Here is a 20275-nt window from a genome sequence, read left to right on the forward strand (position 1 = left end):
GGGCTCTGTCCTCACCTCCCTCCCTGCGTCCTGGGGCGTGTATTTAATAATAAAAACAAACAAAAAGGCAAAGAGCTGGGCCTTGTCCTGGGCAACAGCCGCGGTGCTCGGTGGCGGTGGCCGAGGAGGGGAGAGACCGGGATGGAGACGCCTTTGGCCACCGCTGCCGCTCCTTCCCCTTTCCTGCATGGAGCAGGTTTGCCACGGGCTAGGCGGCCATGCCGGCAGCGGGATGGCGATGCCGGCAGCGGGACGGCGACGCCAGCGCTCAGCCCGGCATTGGTCCTGAGCACTGGGCTGAGGGGCAGGACACGCGGCGGCCGCCTGGTGCCATCCCTGGAGCAGCCTCGTCCCTGGGGGTTTCGGGGAGAGGCCGGCGTTGGAGGAAGCGGGTTTTTTTTTGTGAAGGAAATGAGACGTGAGCAGCCGGCGCTGGTTTATGGGTCTGGCCTGGCGCCAGGGCTGCCGCTCAGAACCTTGGAGCGCGGCCGGCCGGCAGTGGCCAGGGCTGGCCGGCACACGGGGAAGCCACAGTGCGGTAGCCGTGGCCACAGCGTGCTCCTGCCCTGAGGCCCAGCTCGCACTATCCTGCCCCGAGCTACCCGTGGGGCTGCCGTGGCCAAGGCAGGTGGGGGCCACTCCTGGACTCTCCCCCGCTGCACTTGGTCACCCAACCGGTGCCATGGCCACCACGGCCCGGGAGCGATGGTGGGGGGGCAGCGGTGGCTGGGGAAGGCGTCCCTCGCTCTGTAGCCACGAGGGGTTGCGGGATGGGAGCAGGTCCCGCTTCTGTCCCCTCCTGGGGTAGGACCCTGTGCCCCCCACCTGTGGCTGAGGGAGGGGGCTGAGCCCCCGGCTCCATGGGGCGCCATTGCAGGGGATCCGGGGCTGGTGGTCGGCTCCCCCGGACGGGTTTCCATGGGTCCTGCAGTGAGATCAGCCCCCCCACACCCCCGCCTCGGGGCCCACCATCAGACCAGCTGCTCTTTTGTTCCTTTTTATTAGTAAGGGATTGAAAACACAATTAAATACATTTCTTTACTGATAATTTACAGCTGTTTCCGCAGCAGAAAAGGGGGGGGCCATTAAGTCAGTAGCAGTTATTTCAGGAGCAACGCTACCTCAGTCACTCCTGGCCCTGGCTCGCTGCCTCCCCCTACAAGGGACAGACCCAGGACCCCCCCGACCAGCCCCAGCCCACCCTGGGGGATGCCTGGCCCCGACCAGCGCTCGCCTCCAGCTGCCCTTCACCTCCATGATGCCCCGGGCGGGGAGCGGGGCCGCAGCCCACACCTTGGTCTGGGGGCTAAAAGGAGGAAGAGGAGGAGGAGGAGAGCCGGGCTGAGGGAAGGCTGACCAGCTTGGGAGGCCTCCGCCAGCCCCAGCGGCTTTGGGCAAGACCTGGCCCCTTCCCCGATGGACAAGGGCCAGGGAGCGATGGGACCTCAGTACACCACCTCGTACACTGTGGCCTTCTTGTCACCAGAGCCCGTAACGATGAATTTGTCATTGATGGAGATGTCACAGCTCAGCACCGAGGAGGACTCTTTAGACTGGAGATGAGAGAGGCGGCGGGTGAGGGCAGCGCCGTTGGCTGAAGCCGCCCTCATTCCCCCCTGCCCCGCTCCGCCAAATGCCTTCTCCCCACCTGGAAGATGCTGGCTCCGTAGGGCGTCCGCCAGGCGTTCAGCAGGTTATCCTTCCCCGTGCTCACGAACCACTTCCCTGGAGGAGGGACAAGAAGGGACAAAGGAGGAGCACGGTGTCACCAAACTACGCCCGACAGGCGGATTACTGCAGCAAAGCGTGCCCAGGTGGGGACGAGAAGGCGAGGGCTGTGCCGCGCGGTAGCCAAGGGGCCGTTTTAAGGAACACAAAGGGCAGTCCCGGGACAACGGAGCTGAGAGTGCATCCATGGAAGCCCCTTCTCGGAGGGATACCACCAGCACCCACGCACGACCGGGCTGGCTACTGGAGGTTGCGCTTGCCCCCAGCACAACGAGCCCTGGGACTCCGTTCAGGGGGGCTGAGCACGGGGCCGGGGGGGAACCAAAAGGACCCGTGTGGGGCTGAAGGGAGCAGCCCCCTGCTCCAAAGCCGACAGAGCCCCAGCGGAACACACAGCTCTTGCCTACCGCAGGAGGCGAATTTGAGGGAGAGGACGCAGCTCTCGTGGAGGTGCAGCTGGTACTTGTCGGGTTTGGTGACGTGCAGAATCTCCACGTTGCTGCTCTCCATGCCCACCGCCAGCCACTCTCCCGTGGGGCAGTAGCCCAGGGAGAAGATCTGGTGGGGGGGACATGACAGAGCAGGGTCAGGCACCGGTTGGCAGGTCCCAGCGGCCCCCCCGTGGAGCGCCCGGCCGGCCCCAGCCCCGACCTGGGAGCTGAAGTCGTGCTGCTGCAGCTGACGCCCTTCCCGCAGGTCCCAGCACCGCACCGTGTTGTCCAACCCCCCCGTCCACAGCTTGGTGCCATAGTTGGAGATGTCGATGCAGCTGGCACCATCCGTGTGGCCTTGAAACTGCCTGGGAAAGAGGGGGACGGAGAGGGCGAGGGCACGGCCATCAGGGGTGGCAGCTCAGTTGCCAGCATTCCCACCCCCCAACGTTCCTGCCCTGTGCCACCAGCCCCTGCCCCGGGCTCACCTCACCATGGTCTGGTTCTGCAGGTCCCACACCACGATGTTGCCGTCGCTGCAGCAGGAGAAGCAGACTTTGGCGTCGGGGCTGATGGCCAGGGCGTAGCAGGCGGGGGCAGAGGAGGTGAGCTCAGCCTTGATGCGGGGCGTGGGGGCCGCCAGGTCCCAGATGGAGAGGGTGCTGGCCTCCCCCCCCACGATCAGGCTGCGGCCGTCGGGGAGCAGCTTGCAGGAGCGGATGTAGTTGTCGCGGTTCTGAATTGGGATTAGAGGGGACGGGGTGAGTGGAAGGAGGAGCTGGTCAGTGCACGGGGGATGCGGGAGAGGGACCTCCTTTTCTCATCACAGACATGAAAGGACCCTCTCTCCCCCTCCGTTGTAACGGGGGCACATTCCCCTTCTTCCCAGCTCCCACACAACGCCCTTCTGTTCCTCTTCCTTACCAAACAGTCCAGCTGAGCCACGGCCGTCTTGGTGCCCGGCTGCCCCACGTCCCACACCTTCACACAGCCCTTGCCCCCGGTGTAGACGTGCTGCGTGGAGCTGCTGATGGTGACGGCGCAGACCACCTCGCCGTGGGCCAGGGTGTGGAGCTGCCGCGCGTGGCGGGGGATGCCGGAGCCGATGAGGGCATCGGGGGGGAAAGGCACGGGCTGCATCTGCCCGTCGGCGCTGACGTGGAAGGAGTAGGCGCTGGAAGGGAGCAGAAGACAGGACTGACCAACCCCCCCCCCGTGTGAAGCCCGAGTGGGGGAGCCGACCTCTCCCGTTAGCCACGCTCGAGGCAGATGGAAGGTGCCCGGTGGACTCTGGTTAATGAGGGATATAATTAACCAGCTCCTTGTTACCACCAGCTGCCCAGAACGAGAAGAGAGGGTTGGACTCAGAAGTGCAGCGAAACTCCAGCCCTGCCCCACACCTGCTGGGTGTAGAAATGAGCCGTGGGGAGGGAGACCCCCACCCCGGCACCCACCCCGTGCTGCCCACCCTCCCTGCAGCCCCCCCTGTGTGTGGCCACACTTACGGTTTCCCTCCGGGGATGGTGGAGAGTGAAGATGAGATGGTGGAAGCCCTCAGGTGAGGGTGCGACTCAAAAGCCACCTGCACGAGGCAAAGGGCACAGGGTGACCAAAGTGCCAAAACCCCAGGAGGGGACACGAAGGCTGGCTCCTGCCCTGCATCCCCCAGGACGCTGCCAGCCCAGCCCTGCACAAGGTCCCTGCTTCTGCTTCCCCCGCATGCAAGTGACACAGGCCAAAATGGGCTCCCAAAGACACAGCCACACACCAGCAGGACCCACGTGGAGACCTTGGCAGCCTCCACCGGCCCCACAGCCCGGCCACCTCCAGAAGGGAGCCCTTCCTATGGCTGCACCCCCAGCTCGAGCTCATTGCAGCACCGTGGGTGCACGGTGGGGACGGTGCGTGCCCTGGACATCAGGGGACAGGCGGCAGAGCCAACACGGCAGATTGGGCCCGTCGCTCGGCGACTTACCATTGGGGAGCGGCCGTACATCACGGCGCCGCTGACCTGCGGCGAGAGGTGGATGCCCATGTACATGCTGGGGGCTGGGAGCTCCCCGTTGAGGGTGGCGTGAGGCACCATCCCAAAGGAGGACGCGTAGGGGCTGGACACGCTCAGCGGGCTGCGGAGAGCTGCAGGAGGAGAGACCCCCGCTCGTTGCCCTGGCCAAGGGGTGTGAGCGTCCCCCGAGGGAAAAGGGCAGCTGGCCCTGAAGCCGGGCAGCATCGCCTCCGCGCAGGGCCCAGCCAAACCCAGCACAAACCAGCGGACGAGGAGGAGGGCAGACAGGTCATGGGTTGGAAGTCAAAGACCAAAGGAGAGGGGTCGGTCGGTCACGGATGTGGGATGCAGATCCAGCCCGGGACACCAAACGGCTCCATCCCTCCACGGGATGCACCAGAGCCCAGCCGCTAACCCACGGTGACCCCCAGCTCTGCTGCCAACGCCTCTTCAGACTCGGCCAGGCCGAATTACTCGCAGTTGATGGCTAAGTGGCTCGACCTCCAGGGTTTCCATGGTTTATTGAAATCGATTCCAATTCAATTTTTGCTAAACCACCGTAATTTTCGAGCCAGGCAAGGGTTTAACATCTCCAGTCCTGGCTCTGTTTCTCCCTGGGGCTAGCTGTCCTGCTCCCATCACCTTTTGGTCCCTTTGGCTAGACGGTGACCAAGCTGTTCCCGAGACCTCTTCCCAAGGCTTCCCCAAATGTTTTGAAGGAAACTGAAGCAGGAAAAGGAGCGGGGGGTGGGGGGGGGGCATGACCAGTTCACCGTCAACCACCACTGAGCGCTCAACCCCACCTCCCCTGTGCTTTCAGAAGGTGGCAGCCACCGACCGGGGCTCCTGGGGCAGCTGGATCTCACCCAGGGTCCCCGCAGCACCCAGCGCACGCAGACCCTCATCCCTATGGAGACCCTCATCCCTATGGAGACCCTCATCCCTATGGAGACCCTCAGCTGCACAGGGAGACCGGCCGCGTCCTGACCTCCTGCACCCCTCCGTGGTGGCACTCGGCCACCCCTCCTACCCCCGGCTGCACGTAGCAAGAGCAAAATGGCAGCTTGTCAGGGAAAAAAAACTACGCTCTCCAGACAAAACACCCACCCCCTCCTGTAGCGAGGAGCTCCGCGCATCCGCACAGCACCTCCGGCGGGTCTGAGCCTGCCAGGAAAGCGTCGGCAGTCGGGTACGGTAACGGCACGTAGGTGCACGTGTTGGCTGCGGTCGATACATCTGATTACGTGGCACAAAACGTGTGTGTCCCCCCCCCCAAGCTCTGCTGACGGGAGAGCGTGTCCTGCCTCCCCTCCCCTCGCCCCAGCCGCAGAGCGCGACACCCCTGCGTCCCCCCACACTCACTGATGCCGTCGGTGGCCGGTGCCTTGGCGGGGGGCGGCCGGAGCGGGGCGGCCGAGCTGGGCCCGGGGGAGTCGCGGGGCGACGAGGAGGCAGCCGGGGGCTTGGAGGAGGGAGCGCCGGCGGGGGGGGTCGGTCTGCGGGGCAGAGCAGCCTCAGCGGTGGGGGAAAACCCACCCCCAGCACCGCACACCCGCAGCCCCGAGCCACCGGGAGAGCAGCAGGCACCGAGAGCTGGACGGGGATGCGGCTGTCATGGGCCCGAACCCCACTCCCTTCCTCCTTTGCCCCCCACACCCTCCCCACAGCATGGAGGGAGCCCCACGTCTCCACTCCCCCCGGGTGCAAATGCCCAATGCAAGCCCTGGTCACCCCGAAATACCCCAATTCCGCACCCCTACAGCATCCTGCTATCAGCACGGGGCCCGGGGGGGGCCATTACACAGAGATCTGCTGCTCCCTCGCCTGAAACCACCCTTGTGGGGGGGGGGGACACCCCCGTCCCCAGCCTCACAGAGCAGCAGTGGGACACCTGGGACCAACCGTCCCCTCTGATCCCCACAGCCATTTCATGCCTTTCTTTTTTCTTGCCTCTCCTATTCCTTCCTCTTTTTCTGCCTGGGGATTTTGTCGACACCAGCAAAGGAGGGGAAAAAAAAAAAAAAAAAAAATTAATAACAGAGAAAAAGCTCCGTGCTGCGCTGGCAGATTGCTCAGGGCGCTTTGTCTGCTCTAATCCGATTGTGCCGGGAGCCGCCACTCGCTGCTCCCGCGGCCCCCGGCCGGCTCCTGACCCCGGGATGGCGGGATGCATCGCCCTGGTCCCCATGGTGCCGGGAGGGATGAGGATTGTCAGAAACCTCCCTCCCCCTTCCCGCACGCTGATGTTTCAATCTGAGCATCGGGGCTGGCGCTTGGCAAGGAGGAAGGGGAGAGGGGAAAAAAAAAAAAAAAAAAAAGAAAAAAAAGAAAAATAAAAGAATCGATTGCTGAGAGCAGCTCTGGGGAATCCTGCAGGCAGCTGGATGGAAAATACCCGCAGAGCCAGGCTTCTGCCCAGCCCACGGTTATCCCCCCGCTCCGAGGGCACGGACCCTGCTCCCCGTGCTGCGGAGGCCGGCGGGGGGTACCAGGCACCCGGCACCAGCAACTCCTCGCCCCACTTCGGGCTGCGGCCGATGGGCCACACAGAGAAATTCAGGGCCACGTCCCCGGTCCCGCTGCCCACGCCGCTCCCTACCAGACTCTGGTCCTTCGGCTTGAGGGGCGTCGTGCTCCGGCTGGAGGCGATGGAGGCAGGGCTCTCGGGCATCTCCTGGCCGGCTGACGGGAGCCGGCTGCTGGGTGTGTGGCCGGGGCTGCCGGGCTCCGAGGGGGGGTCCTGGGGGAAGAGCAGGTCTCTGGCGAGTGGGATCCCCGATCCCCCTGCACGGGAGGGCAGGCCTGGAGAGCCACCCCCGGACCGGAGCCCAGCGGGGACCATCAAGCCCCCATCTGATGGGCGCGTGGCTCGTCCAGCCACCTGCCGCCCCGCGTCTGTCTGAGCATCATTAATGAGGAGCGTTCACTGAGAGGCATCAACTCTCCTCCACCATCCCCTGGATGAGAAACCTCCTCGATTTTAATCTTTGAACAAAATTAGACAGCAGATTCGGAGGACGCTGGTGACCACGGACGCCTCCACAAGGAGGGATGGCGACCAGCGCACCCGAGGAACCGAGAAAGGGCCTCTTGGCAGCCCCTTGTCACCATCTCAGAGGCAAGGCCACCCTTCAGCTCTTGCACTCCGACAACCGTTCAATTAGGGCTGTGATTTTTATCACCATAATTACACCGACGAGCAGTTTTTATAAGTGTCATTTTCTGCGGAAAACCCCGCCGATGTTCCCTTCAGGGCTTGTATTTTCATGGGAATTATCAGAAGGGAAAAAAAAAGTATATATATATATATATATATATATATATATATATATATATATATATAAAAAAAAAAATCACTTGTGTTATCCCTTCCCCCAGTCTTGGAGGGGAGGAAAAGGGATGTCCCCCAAAACATCATCTCTGCCAAGAATAGCTGGGGTTGGGATAAAGTACGTGCCTTGGTGGTCGGGGAAGGTTGTACCAGAAGCACCTGGCAGTTTGGCAGCAAGAGGCTGAAATTCAGCATTCCCCCCGCACTGAGACAGGGACACGGGCTTGGGGTGTTAAAACCAAGGCTGCTCCGAGGCCAGGCACCGTTCGTGGCCGCCCGGATGGGGCTGGCAGGGCCGGGGGTTGTGCTGCGGGCGCTCCTGCAGCCCGGCATCCCTGCCCGCCGCCGCCACCTCCGTGCGCCTGAGCTGCCAGCAGCAAGCCCAGCTCCCCGGGGCTCTCATCCCGGCTTATCAGCCTCCCCATATGGGATGCTACAGGAGAGGGGCTGAAACGGGATCATGAAGCATCCTGGGCTGCATCAACAGAAGCGCGGCCAGCAGATCGAGAGAAGGGATTCTGCCCCTCTGCTCCGCTCTCCGGAGACCCCACCTGGAGCACTGCGTCCAGCTCTGGAACCCTCAGCACAAGAGGACATGGAGCTGTTGGAGTGGGGCCAGAGGAGGACCATGAAGATGATCCGAGGGCTGGAGCCCCTCTGCTGTGAGGACAGGCTGAGAGAGCTGGGGGGGTTCAGCCTGGAGAAGGGAAGGCTCCAGGGAGACCTTATAGCGGTCTCCCAGTCCCTGAAGGGGGCCTACAAGAAAGCTGGGGAGGGGCTGTTTGCAAGGGCATGGAGCCATAGGACGAGGGACAATGGTTTAAACTAGAGCAGGGCAGGGTTAGATCAGCCATGAGGAAGAAGTTCTTTACCCTGAGGGTGGTGAGACACTGGCCCAGGTTGCCCAGAGAGGGGGTGGAGGCCCCATCCCTGGAGACATTCAAGGCCAGGCTGGATGAGGCTCTGAGCGACCTGATCTAGTTCAAGCTGTCCCTGCTCGCTGCAGGGGTTGGACGGGATGGCCTTCAGAGGTCCCTTCCGACCCAACACGTCGATTCTATGATTCTAAGCCCAGCTCCCCGGGGCTCTCATCCCAGCTTATCAGCCTCCCCATATGGGATGCTACAGGAGCGGGGCTGAAACAGGATTGTGAAGCAGAGCCAAGTCTACCGCTGGCACAGCCGAGCCCTGGCTGGCACAACCTTCAACCCGCAGCGCTGTGAATCGGCATCAGCCATGGCTGGCATGAACACATCAGAGCAAGGCTGGCACGTGTCCTGCTCCTGCCCAGCGGTAACGACCTGGAACCTAACAAACCTCGGGAACCAGAGTCCTAAACCTGATGACTACAGCTCGAGCTGGACGCCCTGCAAGGCATCAGCACGCCATGAAGGTTGTGGGCTTACCTCATCCACCACCAGGTTGTAGTCGCTCTTGTCCCCATCGCTATCCTGCAAGGGGGGAGAAACCCAGAAAGGCTCAGTTGGGGGTGGGAGAGGCTGGACCACGCTCCTGGCTCTGCCCCACTGGACTCGGGCCAGTGGAGAGATCCCATTTTCCCCTGCACATCGCTTCTCATGGACCAACACCATGCCCCCGCAGGCAGCGACTCAACCCTCTGCCTCAGGGGCCTCCCCCGGACTCTTAATTTTCTTCCATTTCTTTTCACAGGATCCCAGCCCTCCGCACCCAGCACAGGAGCTCCGCAGCCACCTCCAGGGCCCCGTCCCGCCTCCCACCGCCATGCTCCCGGTGCACTCACATAATGCCCAGGCAGGTCCTTCTCCTCCCGCTTCCGCTTCAGCTCCGCGCCTCCCGTCCGCTCCTCGTCCTGCGGGCTCTCGGGAGGGGAAGCAGAAACGCTCTGAGGGGGGAGGAAAGCGTGTGAGCTGGGGGGGGCAGAGCGGGCAGCCCCCAAAGCCCTGCCGGCCCCGTTTCCTCTCTGGAAGAGACTTCCCGGTGCTGCTGGCTGCACCCAGCCAGTGTCCAGCACCCAGCCAGCTACCGGTGCCATCTGTGCCACAGGCAGTTTGGGGGACAGGGGTCCCCTTCCTGCACCAAGCGGGTGTCGGGGCGAAGAGGGAGGCACAACTCTCCCCCCGCTGTGCAGATACCTGTGGCATCCCCTTACTGGCATCCCCTACACCCAGGCTTAGAGTCCTCTAAGATCCGAATTTACCTGGCGGCAGAGACGGGGTTGAGCCTGGTGCTTTAGGCAAGGCTGGGGAAGACATTTCCAGACCCCTGGGTTCTAGCCCAAATTCATCCCTTCGGCTCTGATGGGGCAGAGAGAAGGGATGCAGGGTGGGGGCTGTCCCTGGGGGTTGGCTGCCGGCGGTGCCCTAGTGTGGACGGAAGGCAGCCGTGCTTTTAGGGTGCAGTCCCAACACGCCATCCCTCTCCCCGAGCCAGCCGCCTGCCCTCGGCCCTGCCAGGAGCCGAGCGAAGCAGCATCCCCGGCAGAGCGCGGCTGGAGAGCAGATCCGCCCCTGGGGAGATAACCAGCCATGGCGGAGTGGAAAATCCCCATCGGAGCCCGTGTTTACTTCGCCTTAACCCCGCCGCTGCAGCAGCTGGCGGGCTGGGAAGCAGGATGGAGCCGAGGAGGACGAACGTCCCTTCCCCGAAATGCTGCCAGCAGCCGCGGGGGTGTCTCAAATCCCCTCCCGCTCCTCCCCGCCCGCTAACGCTTGCTGCTCGGAGGAGGATGATAATGCAATCAAGTGGTGCCTGCCCACCCACAGCCCCCCGCAGAGGAACACCAGGCCAACGCTGTGACCGGGGAGGCTGCCCGTCCTCCCAGAGCAGCCGGGGTGTTGGGCTGGGGCAGTTTCTGGGGTACGGCTCCCCGACCCTCCCGGGAGATCGCGCCGGGGGTCAGGAAGAAAAAGCCCCATCCTAGGGCTCCCACACGGCCAATTGTTTCCAGCACAGTAGGATTAAGAGCCTCGTCACATACAACCACGGAGCAGAAAGGATGCTCCCTGTCCCCTGGGTGGTCTCTGGAGGAGGAACCCACATCCCATGGGATCACAGGGGCGATCCATCCTGCACAACACAGCGACCAGAGCCTTTCTCCTCCTCTCCCACCTGACTGCAAGCCTAGGAAGATCAATCCCAATTGCTCCCAAACAGAGGGACTCATTAACCCTTCCTTGCCCTGCCTGCGCCAGGAGCTGGAGCTCTGGTTCACTGCAGCCACAGAGCCTGGGAAGGGAGTCACAGAGCTGGGATTCGCGACAGGCTGGGGGGCATCTTAAAAGGAGGGTGCAACCAAGGGTTGCAGAGGGGCTGGCAGCACTGGGCTTAGGTAAGGAGACCCGTTCAGCCTGTTTCCTATACTGGAAACTCCTTGAAAAGGACAGGGTCGGTTATTTTGGGAGCAGCCCTCGACCTTTAGATCCTCACATCAGCAAAGACTCCGAATTGAGGTGGCCCAGAAGCTTCGGCTACAAAACGCAAAGGCAAACACATTCTGCCCAAGCCAGCAAAGTGAGCGGGGGCTACAATACGCAGAGCCCCTCTGTCTTACATCCTCTGGTCAGGTGTTCTCCTGGGCTCCCCGACATCCCTACGCAAACACATTCAGCTCCACTGGGAAAGAGGAATGACCCCAGAATTGCCCAAATCCAGAGACTTGGCACTGCCTGCGGGAGAGGGCAGAGCTGCCCCAAGCCCCTCTCCCCCCTTACCCCCAGCCTCATGGCTTGCCCCTACCTTCTTGACCATGGGAAGTTCCATCTCAAGACGAGGAGGAACTTCTTTGCTGTGAGGGTGGCAGAGCCCTGGCACAGGCTGCCCAGAGAGGTGGGGGAGTCTCCGTCTCTGGAGACATTCCAACCCCGCCTGGACGCGTTCCTGTGCCACCTGCTGTGGGTGACCCTGCTGTGGCCGGGGGTTGGAGGAGATGATCTCCAGAGGTCCCTTCCAACCCTATGATTCTGTGATTCTGTGTGATTCTTGCCACGCTGAGCCCTTGCAAACTCAGTGCCCAGGGGAAGGTCAGTGCTGGGAGCCAGTTGCCCCAGTCACCTTGTGTGCAAACACAGGCAGCCTCGAAAGGCGACTCGCGGTGACAGGGGGAGACGTCCACTGCCCTTACCCCTCAAGCTGGGGTGGGAGGTGCTGGAAAGGAGCCCGCGCATCAGAAGCACCCGGTAGGAGACCTGGAGCCCACAGCAGAAGGGGAGCAGGGTGCCAAGAGAACAACGTGGACCTGCTCTGCCCACAGCACTGCCTCCGTCCCCAGGGAGACCCACAACCCCAACGTGGTCCCCGGTGCGTGATGGAGACCCCAGTCCCTGCCGCTGCCACCAGACAGAGGACAGCTCGGCCACCTCAGGGCTGTTTGCTTTGAAAGGGTCAGGAAACAAAACATTCCTGCAAGCCCTACTGCGGGCGCTTGCCGAGGGAGCCGGCTGCGGTGCCTGCAGAAGACGCGATCCCTGCACCCGCCCGGCTGCCAGCCCCGGCTCCGGTCACCGGGGTCCCCACAGCCGAGCCCACCACTGCCCCAGTGTCCCCCCAACAGCCAGGCTCCCCCAGCACCCGCCGCCCTTCCCAGGAGCTGGCTCTGCCTCCTGCCCGGAGCGCCCTGGAGATGCTCAAAGTGACTCGGGGGCTGCCGGGTCCACTTGCCCGCCCATTGGGGCCAGCTGTGGCCACTGGCCCGGCCAGAGCCAGGCACGATGGTGTGACTTACCCGGCTTGGGGTGCGCTCTGGAGCCCAGGCAGCAGCAGGGGGAGCGTCCGGGCAGGTCGGTGTCGGCGGCAGCAGGGAGAGCGTCCGGGCAGGTCGGTGTCCAGCGAGGCAGAGGGGAGGAGAGGAAGAAGCCATTAATGCGGAGGTTGTGCCCCACGTACCGGGTAGGGAGGAGAGGGGGACACAGCAGGGAACGCAGGAGGAGACAGCAGGCTGAAAAAAGATTCCCACCCGATTATCCCACTTTGCCCATCTGCAGCATGGATTCTCTGATGTCTAATAGGAGGTGAGCACACCAGTTCTCCTCAGGGAAGCAGGGGGAATCTCTATCCACCCACCTACTCTCAAGAAATTCAGTCCAGCTCGGGAATCTCTTCCCTGGACACGGCGACAGGTCCAAGGCTGCCAGGAGGGGACGAGCCGGTCGGCCAGCTGAGACCTCCTGAATCACACCCATCCTATTTCCTTAGGAAGCCATGCTAAAAAGGCCGGCTTGGAAACCCGCCAAGGGTTTTTTTACGTGCCCAACAAAACAAGTCTCCCCTCCCTAAGCTCGGGGAAGAAGTGCCAGGCATTTGCTGCAACCCCAAGCGCGAAGTTACGGGCTGGGGTCTAGCAACCCCTCCCCGCTTGATTTTCACTCCGAACGATCGCATGGGGACAAACCCGTCCCAGTCTCTGCTGGCGGCAGGAGGCAGGTGGGTACCAGGAGATGAGGGACACCCCATGCCGGCAGCTGCTCCAAGAATACGGTCAGCACGAAGCCACCGGCCCCTCAGCCCTGGCTCGGGCTGATCCACACCAGCTCTGGCTGACTGAGATTAACCCAAGCCATATGTAGCCTTTCACTATTATTATTATTTTTTTTTTTTTTTTAAAGGCGTTATTCCGGGTGTCTTTGCGCCCTCTGCCACGGCTGGATGCCCTGGCCAAGGAGCAGCTCTGGGCGGCGGGAGGCAGAGGCTGCTCGGGGCTCTAAGGGTTAAGGCAGGCAGAGCACAGCCCGCTTTTATCCGCTTTCTGGAGTTTGTTTTTCTCCTCTGGGGGAAGGCCATCCTTAAAGAAACACTGGCAGAATCAAAAACCGCAGACACCTGCGTACAGGGGCACCCAACAGACGCGGACAGTTTCCTGCTGCTATTTTCACCACCTTTGAAATCTTAGAAGCGAAACCGCGCCGTTAGGAAAAATGCAACAAACCCCTCCGCTGCCCAGTCTTGCTGTTACCCTTGGGTCCCGTCCCAGCAGGCCCCGAACCGGGGACATGGGGAGCAGCCGGCGCCTTCCCAGAGGAGCGTCGCTACGGCTGCTGAATTTTACTGCCTGTTTCTAACCCACGGAGCTGCCCGGAGCCCTCTGCCCGCGCCTCAGCATCCCCCTCAGCGCAATAACCCGATGCCTGCGCTCTGCGGAAGGGGACGAGCTCAGAGCGGCTTCTCCTTCCTGCACCACTTCGATAGCAACAAGCCACCGGCAAAGCTGGGTAGCGTTATTAATTTGGCCCGGGCCTGCCAGTAGCATTCAGAGCACTGATTTAACGAGGATTAAATATTGATGATGTTTGTAAAGCACTTTGTGATCCTGATAGGAGGAGGCACCCATAAGGATGAGGAATTACTGCTATTTACAAGGCACCACACACGCAATATGGCTCTGCTTTCTCAATTCTTTGCCGCCGACCTGCGGTTCCCACAATTTTTAGGGGCTTGCAACAGTATTTTTCCTTTAAAGTCTTGGCTTCGGGCATCAGACCTGGTGGAAACAGGGAGGGTTTCTCCGTGGCGGGGCTCTCATGTCCCCGTCGTCCCCCCAAAGCTGGAAGGGTGGTGCCAGGGGACCCTGACACACTGGAAACCCCCAGGGGAGCCGAAGACCCACATGTGCTCACACAGTGCCCAGAGCCCTGCTACCCAGCGTCTGGGGCGCACACGCAGCCGCCCCCCCCGCCGCCGCTCACCGTCCCTGCACGGCAGCCGTTCCCTGGTCAGAAACAGAGCCAGCCTCCGGAGGCTGCAGATATTTAATTAGCTGGATCCGTCACTCGCGGCGCTCGCCGCTCCCCCCCGGCCCCAGGGAACAGCTGCCGGGCATCGGGGAGCCCTGGGAAACAGCAGGATCCCTCCCAGCGCTGCCCAGCACCGACCCCGCCAGCCTCCGAAGGGTTAATCCAGCTGCGCTTCCCCTTACCTCTGTTCTCCCCATCCTGGGCCACTCTGTCCTCCTTGGCGGCCAGCTGGGACTGGGCCATCAATGCCCCCGAGAGGGCCAGGAGCCCCGAGGTGCCGCTGGCCCCGGGCATGCCGGAGGGGTGGGGTGTCAGCGGGATGGGGGACGCGTGGTGGGAGAGATGCTGAAGCTGCTGCTGCTGAAAGAGAAAGAGCAAATGGTCCCAGATCCCGGAGGAGACGGCCGCAGCCATGCCCGGCACCCCTCGGGCTTCCTGCAGGAGCTGCGACGCAAAGCGCGATGGGATGAGACGCGAGGATGAGGAGGGGAGCAGAGCTGCGGGGGGTGCACAGTCCAGGTCACACCGCCTGCCCCGGCCACCCAGAGCATCCCGAGTTCCTGCCTGCTGCCGACCCCATCCCAACACGTGGCAGAGGAGCCCAAGCTGTGGCTCTGCCCTGCTCGGGGAGGATCCCAAAGGCCATCCGCTGCCTTCAGGACAGGGTGGCAAAGCCCCCCTCCCCGCAGGGGACCAGCCCTGGGCTTATGGCAGCAGTAAAGACCCCGGATCCCCATCACTGCCCCGCACGGTCTGACCCCTGAGCAGGAGGAGCCTTCACGGTGCCACTCACCCCGACGATGCTGTTCAGCTCCCCCATGGTCACCTGCTTGGCCCGCTCCACGGCCTGCAGGACCTGCTGCTGGTGCTGGCAAGGAAGAGCACCGGGAGGTCACACCGCGCTCCTGGCCGGAGGGACTCCATGGCCCAGCATCGCCCCGGCCACCCCAGACTCCCTCCCTCCATCCCAGACACACAGGTTTCCCCCCCAGAAAAATCTAAGTTGCTCAGGCTGGACTCAGGTTCACCCCTTCCTGAGGGCTTCAGGAGAAGTCCCAGCGATCCGGTGCACCCCCCCTGCCTCCCCCCTTACCTCCTGCGTCAGAAAGGGCATAATCTGGGCGCAGATGGCACTCAGTCTCTTGACGATCTCTGCCTGAAAGAGGAAGCGGGTATCACGGTGGGCGAGAGGGCTCAGCCCCGTCCCATCTAGCCGAGCATCCTGCAGCCTCCGCCGGGAGTTAAACCCCCCACCGCCACCCGCTCAGCATCAATCCTGCCGCCGCCTCTGCTCCCCGCTGGGATTTCCCAGGCTGCTGCCAAGGGAGGGCTCTGCCCCGGGCTGCGGGACCCTCCCAGGCTGTCAGGTCATCCCCCTGCCCTGCCCCAGGCACACAGAGGGAACCCGACTCCTAAATCCCTCTGTGGATCCGGGCCAAGCCCAGCTCCGAGCTGTCAGTCCTTTCGCAGCCCAGCTGGCTTTGCTCAGCCCAAACCCATCTTGGCTTTGCGGGCTGCCGCTCTGGCAGCCAGCGGGCAGGCTGGCAGGGGGAGGAGGAGGAGAACCGAGCCACAGGCGCTGGCAGCCGGCCACCGGCGCGCGGCTTGCTCCTTCCTCTCCGTGAACATCGGACTCCAAGCCAGGGGAGAGCAAGGGGGACGCAGTTTCAGCCCTCTCCGCATCGCGCCAGCAGAGATGGTGGTACCTGCTCTGCCATCCCGGCTCCCACTCCTGCCGAAGGCCCCCGGCCGGCCGGCAGCTCCCCCTGCCCCTGCTCCCCCACAGAGCTCCCCCGTAGCCGCCCCCTGCCCAGCCAGCGGCAGCGAGGGGACACAGAGGACCTGGCGCATCCTCTGCTCAGCCGGTGGTTACAGCCAGACCCACAGCCCGGCCGCATCCCCACCGGAATCAGCGGCATTTCCCAAGGGAAGGGCTTGCAGCTTCCAGCCCAGCCTCTCCAAAAGAAAACCCGCATCTCCCGGGGGAAAAGTTGATTTCCATCCCCCGCCCCCCCGCCGCCCGCTGCAAATCCACCCTGGCACTGCAGATTGGCTGCTCCGAAGTGTTTTCGCATCTCAGGTTTCCGACAATCCCTGACAGCATTGCAGAAAGGTCAAACCCAGCGCGGAGCCGGCACGGAACAAAGGGAACATTCACCTGCTGCGCTCAAAGGCCGCCGGCGCCCCAGGGGAGCTGCCCTGCGCCCACCAGCACCCCGTCACCGCGGGACCCCGGGAGCCAGAGACACCCCCCCTCCGGACCTCTCCTGCCCACGCAGAGCCGGGAGCCTGACCCAGGTGGTTCCCTCTCCCCAACAAACACGGCCATCGCCTCCGTCTCCCCGCATAGCTCGGGCCACCCCGGGGTCCCAGTCCCAGCCCCGGGGTCCCAGTCCCGGCCCCGGGGTCCCAGTCCCGGCCCTGGGGTCCCAGTCCCGGCCGAGCTCGGTGCACGTGGGGACGGCAGGAACGTGCTCGCAGGCTCTACGACTCTCCCTGCTAACAAAAGGAGCAAACTCGAAGGGGCTGAGCCAGCTGGAGGAATATGGCAGTTGACTTGCCACTTTGTCAGGCATTGGTCCAAACTAATTTCCCTGGCAGAGAGCCCGCGATGACTAGATTGATAAATCTGAAGAGGGAAAGCAAATTAACGCTGGAACAAAAGGGGAACCAGGGAAGGGTGAAAACACTCCTCCGGCTTCAGGAAAGGAAGAGGGGATTAAAAAAAAAAAAAAAAAGAAAAGAAAAGAAAAAGAAAGAAAGACAATCCATTTGCCTCTGGGCTCCGGCTCCTGCTGTTTCCTCCAGGCTCCCTCCTGCATCAGGGGCCCCCGGGAGCTGTGTGCGCGGGGGCTCGTGGCCGGGCTCCGAGAGGGGCTTGGGGACGGCAGGGCCTGTCCCAGGGCAGCCACCGGAGCTCAACAGCACGCATCCCAACAACCGCCGAACCCCTTCGCAGACAGAGAGCCCTGCTACGGCTCCCGCACCGCTACAGACACAGGGGGACGCGGGAGATCGTTTTCCAACAAAGTCCCCCCCGCCTCGGCCTCTTCCCCACCACCCTCTGCTGCCGGCCCGGCCCCCACCTCACTTACCTGCTTGTGCATTTCGATGTTCAGCCCGTAGGACATCTCATAGTACTGAGAGCAAGACCAAAACACAACCCGGTTAGGAGCCGCCTGGAGCAACCGTCCCGTGGCCAGCCAGGGGCTCGGCAGCCAGCCCACCCCGCTCCCCCCGGCCAAACCCCTCCGCCGAGGGTCCCTTCTCCCCCCAGCCCACGAGAAACAGCTTGTCCAGCACAGCGTGGGCCGAGACCAGCCACCAGCCCGGGGCAGGGTAGGGAGCAGCCACAGCGTGGGCCGTTGAACACCCGTGATGATTACACCGCAGCTTCTGTCTCAGTTGACGCCAGCCCCGCTGCCCCCCAACGTCCCCTCCTGTCCTGGCCCGTCCCTTCCCACTCCCAACCCTGACCCGCTCCCGACGCAGCGTCCCGCCCCGGCACATGGGTGGCCGTGCCCGTGCAAAAGCACAGACGACATCGGGTTACACCTTTCACCGGTCACGAGTGACTCTGGACACGGTGACAGCGGCAGACCCTGTCCCCTCGCCCCTGGGGACGGGGAGCAGGGGGGGACCAGAGGACCTGCCTTCCCCAGCAAAGCCCACTTCAAAGGTAGCAGCGCAGCCCTGGGAATCCCTGAGCCTGCGGGATGTGGGACGGGATCCCAGCCGGTGGGTGACAGGAACGTGCCCCGCGATGCCATTAAAGCCCAGTACACCCCCAGCCTCACAGAGGGGTCTGGCATCACCCAGGGGCTGGGGGTTGCCCAAGTTTAGGTCCGTTTGCCTTTTGGCTAGCATAATTTGGGTTCCCCCTTTCCCTAGAGGGGCCGGTAATGTCGGATGCTGAAGGCGAGGGAATGCTGCTCCAGCTGTGCAGTTCCCATCCTCTTCCAGTCCTTCCAGCAGCTCCCCCCACCCCTGTTCATCTCCGGCTGGTGCCCAGGGGTGGGGGTGTCGGTGTCGGGGGCCTTCGGAGGGGCCCTGCCCTGCTCCTTCTAAAGGCAGCCCCCTCCCACCAAAACACCAGCCTGGGGGTGTCACCACTCCTTGGGAGAGAGACAGGGAGGAGTGGGGAGACGTCTTAAAAGGCCAAACAAAAAGGCAAAAAAAAAAAAAAAAAAGAAAATAAGAGAGAGAAAACCCATGGCAGGATTGCTGAGCGGCAGCAGACAGCAGCAGAAGAGCCAGCGGTTGCTAGGAATAACCATTAACTCCTTCCTAACTCACACCCCCCCACCCCCACCCCATCGCCCAGGCCAGGCACCCCACAGCAGGGGGTGACCCAGGGAGGCCACTGGCCATCGGGGCAAGTGGCCGAGTGGAGCCCCGGGACCTCGCCGGAGGGTGGTGGCCTGCGACGTGCTGGGGGAGGCCGGGGGACAGGGCGGGGGGGGGGGCTCACCATGACATAATGTCTCTGCATCTCCGTCTTCTCGCTCACCAGCTTCTCACATTCCAGCTTCAGGCTGCAAAGAGGGTTTCGCTCAGGGACCCACATCTCCCACCCCGTCCTCCCAGTCCCCACATCCATCCCCCACGAGCTCGGCACATCTCCTGTCGTGCCCCCCCCAGCAGCCACATGGGGCTGGGGGGGTGTGCGTGCGTGTGTGTGTCACACACCCCCAGGTGTTGCCATCCCTGGGGGACCCGAACCCCACGGCTGTGCCCCGGCTCCCCCCGGAGGGTCCATCGCGCCCACCCAGAGCCCCGCTCCCCCAGCACCGCTGCCGTCCCCTCCGTGTCCCCTTGTGCCCAGCTCGGTGGGGGAGACGCGCTGTGGGGGCTCTCCCCCTTGGGACCCCCGCCCCAACTCACGGCTTCATGCTGCCCCTCAGCTTTGACACCCCCCTCCCCCACTTCTTCCCGGAGCGCCCCTTTCACCCGGACCCCTTTCTCCACCCTCTCCTGCCCCGATTCCCCCCGGTTTGAACCCAATCCTCCCCTGCGCCCGCATCCCCCTCTCCCCGTGCCCTCGGCCCCCGTTACGCCCCTTCCCCCGTTGCTCGCCCCTGCCTGACCCACGGCACCTCCAGCCCCCCCCCCGGCACCTCCCGACCCCCGACCCCTCGCCCCCGCCTCCCCCGTCCGAGGCGGGGGGTCCCGGTCGTCCCAACCCCCCCCCCCGTCCCCACCTGTGGTACTGCGCCTGCAGGAACTGAAATTCCTCCTTGATGCGGTCGCAGATTTCCAGGACGGAGAACTTGAAGGGCTGCCCGGGCTGGAGGGGGGTCTGGGGAGACACGGCCCGGCTGGCGGCTGCTGCCCCGCCGCGCTGCCCCGGCCCCGCCCGCCGCCCGCCCGCCCCGGGACTTACCGGGTGCCGTCCCTGCGGGAACATCCTGAGGGCCCGGGCGCCCGCCCCGGACCCCCCGCTGCCCGGACCCCGCTCCCCGCCCGTCTCCCCGCCCCCGCCGGGCTCCGGGGACGCTGGGGGGGCGCTCGCCTGGGCGCCGGCGGCGGGGGGGCGGCGGGCGGCTCAGGCGGGGCGATGGCGGCTGCCGGCGGGAGGGCGGGTGGGGGGCGCGGGGTCTCGGCTCGCCCCCCATGGGGCCGGGGCGGGGCGGGGACGGGCGGCCCCAGCGGGGCCCGGAGCTGCCGCCGGCCCCGAGCGCCCCGTCCGCCGGCGCCCGTTTAAGGTGGCGCGTCCCCGCGGGAGGTAGGAGGGGGACAGCCCCCGGGCAACCGGCAGCCCGAAGAGGCGGCGGCCGCGCCGCCCCGACAGCTCAGCGGTGCGCGGGACCGAGGGGGTCCCCGGGGACGGGGCGGGCCTGGACCCGCCGCTCCGGGGCCGAGCGGAGGCACCCGGGAGGCGTCCGCCGTGTCGCTGCCCCAGCCCTCGCTGCCCCGCTCGCCCCCCCGGGCCCCTCCCTTGCCCCGGGTCCCCCCTCCCGCATGTCCCGGAGCCGGGGACGGAGGGGAGCGGAGCCGCGCCGGCAGCCCTAGGGATCGGGAGCACCCCCGCCCCCCGGAGCACCCCCGGGAGCGTAGCCGCCGCCCCGGGTGG

At 64.1% G+C, this 20275-nt stretch overlaps 1 protein-coding gene across 1 annotated transcript; it reads right to left on the bottom strand.

Moving 5' to 3' along the window:
- Positions 1-991: 991 nt before the first annotated feature.
- On the bottom strand, positions 992-19667 carry TLE2 (TLE family member 2, transcriptional corepressor). Its single transcript, XM_054182202.1, has 20 exons — positions 19586-19667; positions 19404-19501; positions 18674-18737; positions 17298-17342; positions 15296-15358; positions 14996-15070; positions 14385-14562; positions 12198-12214; positions 9258-9359; positions 8902-8946; positions 6764-6904; positions 5527-5677; positions 4135-4295; positions 3665-3741; positions 3084-3333; positions 2648-2895; positions 2380-2527; positions 2136-2286; positions 1649-1725; positions 992-1553 (listed from the first exon to the last, which is right to left on the bottom strand). Exons 1-20 carry the CDS (start codon positions 19607-19609, stop codon positions 1446-1448), a joined length of 2223 nt encoding a protein of 740 aa, XP_054038177.1. The 5' UTR covers positions 19610-19667; the 3' UTR covers positions 992-1445.
- Between the last annotated feature and the right edge of the window lie 608 nt (positions 19668-20275).

Source organism: Rissa tridactyla, chromosome 22 (genome assembly GCF_028500815.1).
Source record: "Rissa tridactyla isolate bRisTri1 chromosome 22, bRisTri1.patW.cur.20221130, whole genome shotgun sequence".
Classification (NCBI taxonomy): Eukaryota; Metazoa; Chordata; class Aves; order Charadriiformes; family Laridae; genus Rissa; species Rissa tridactyla.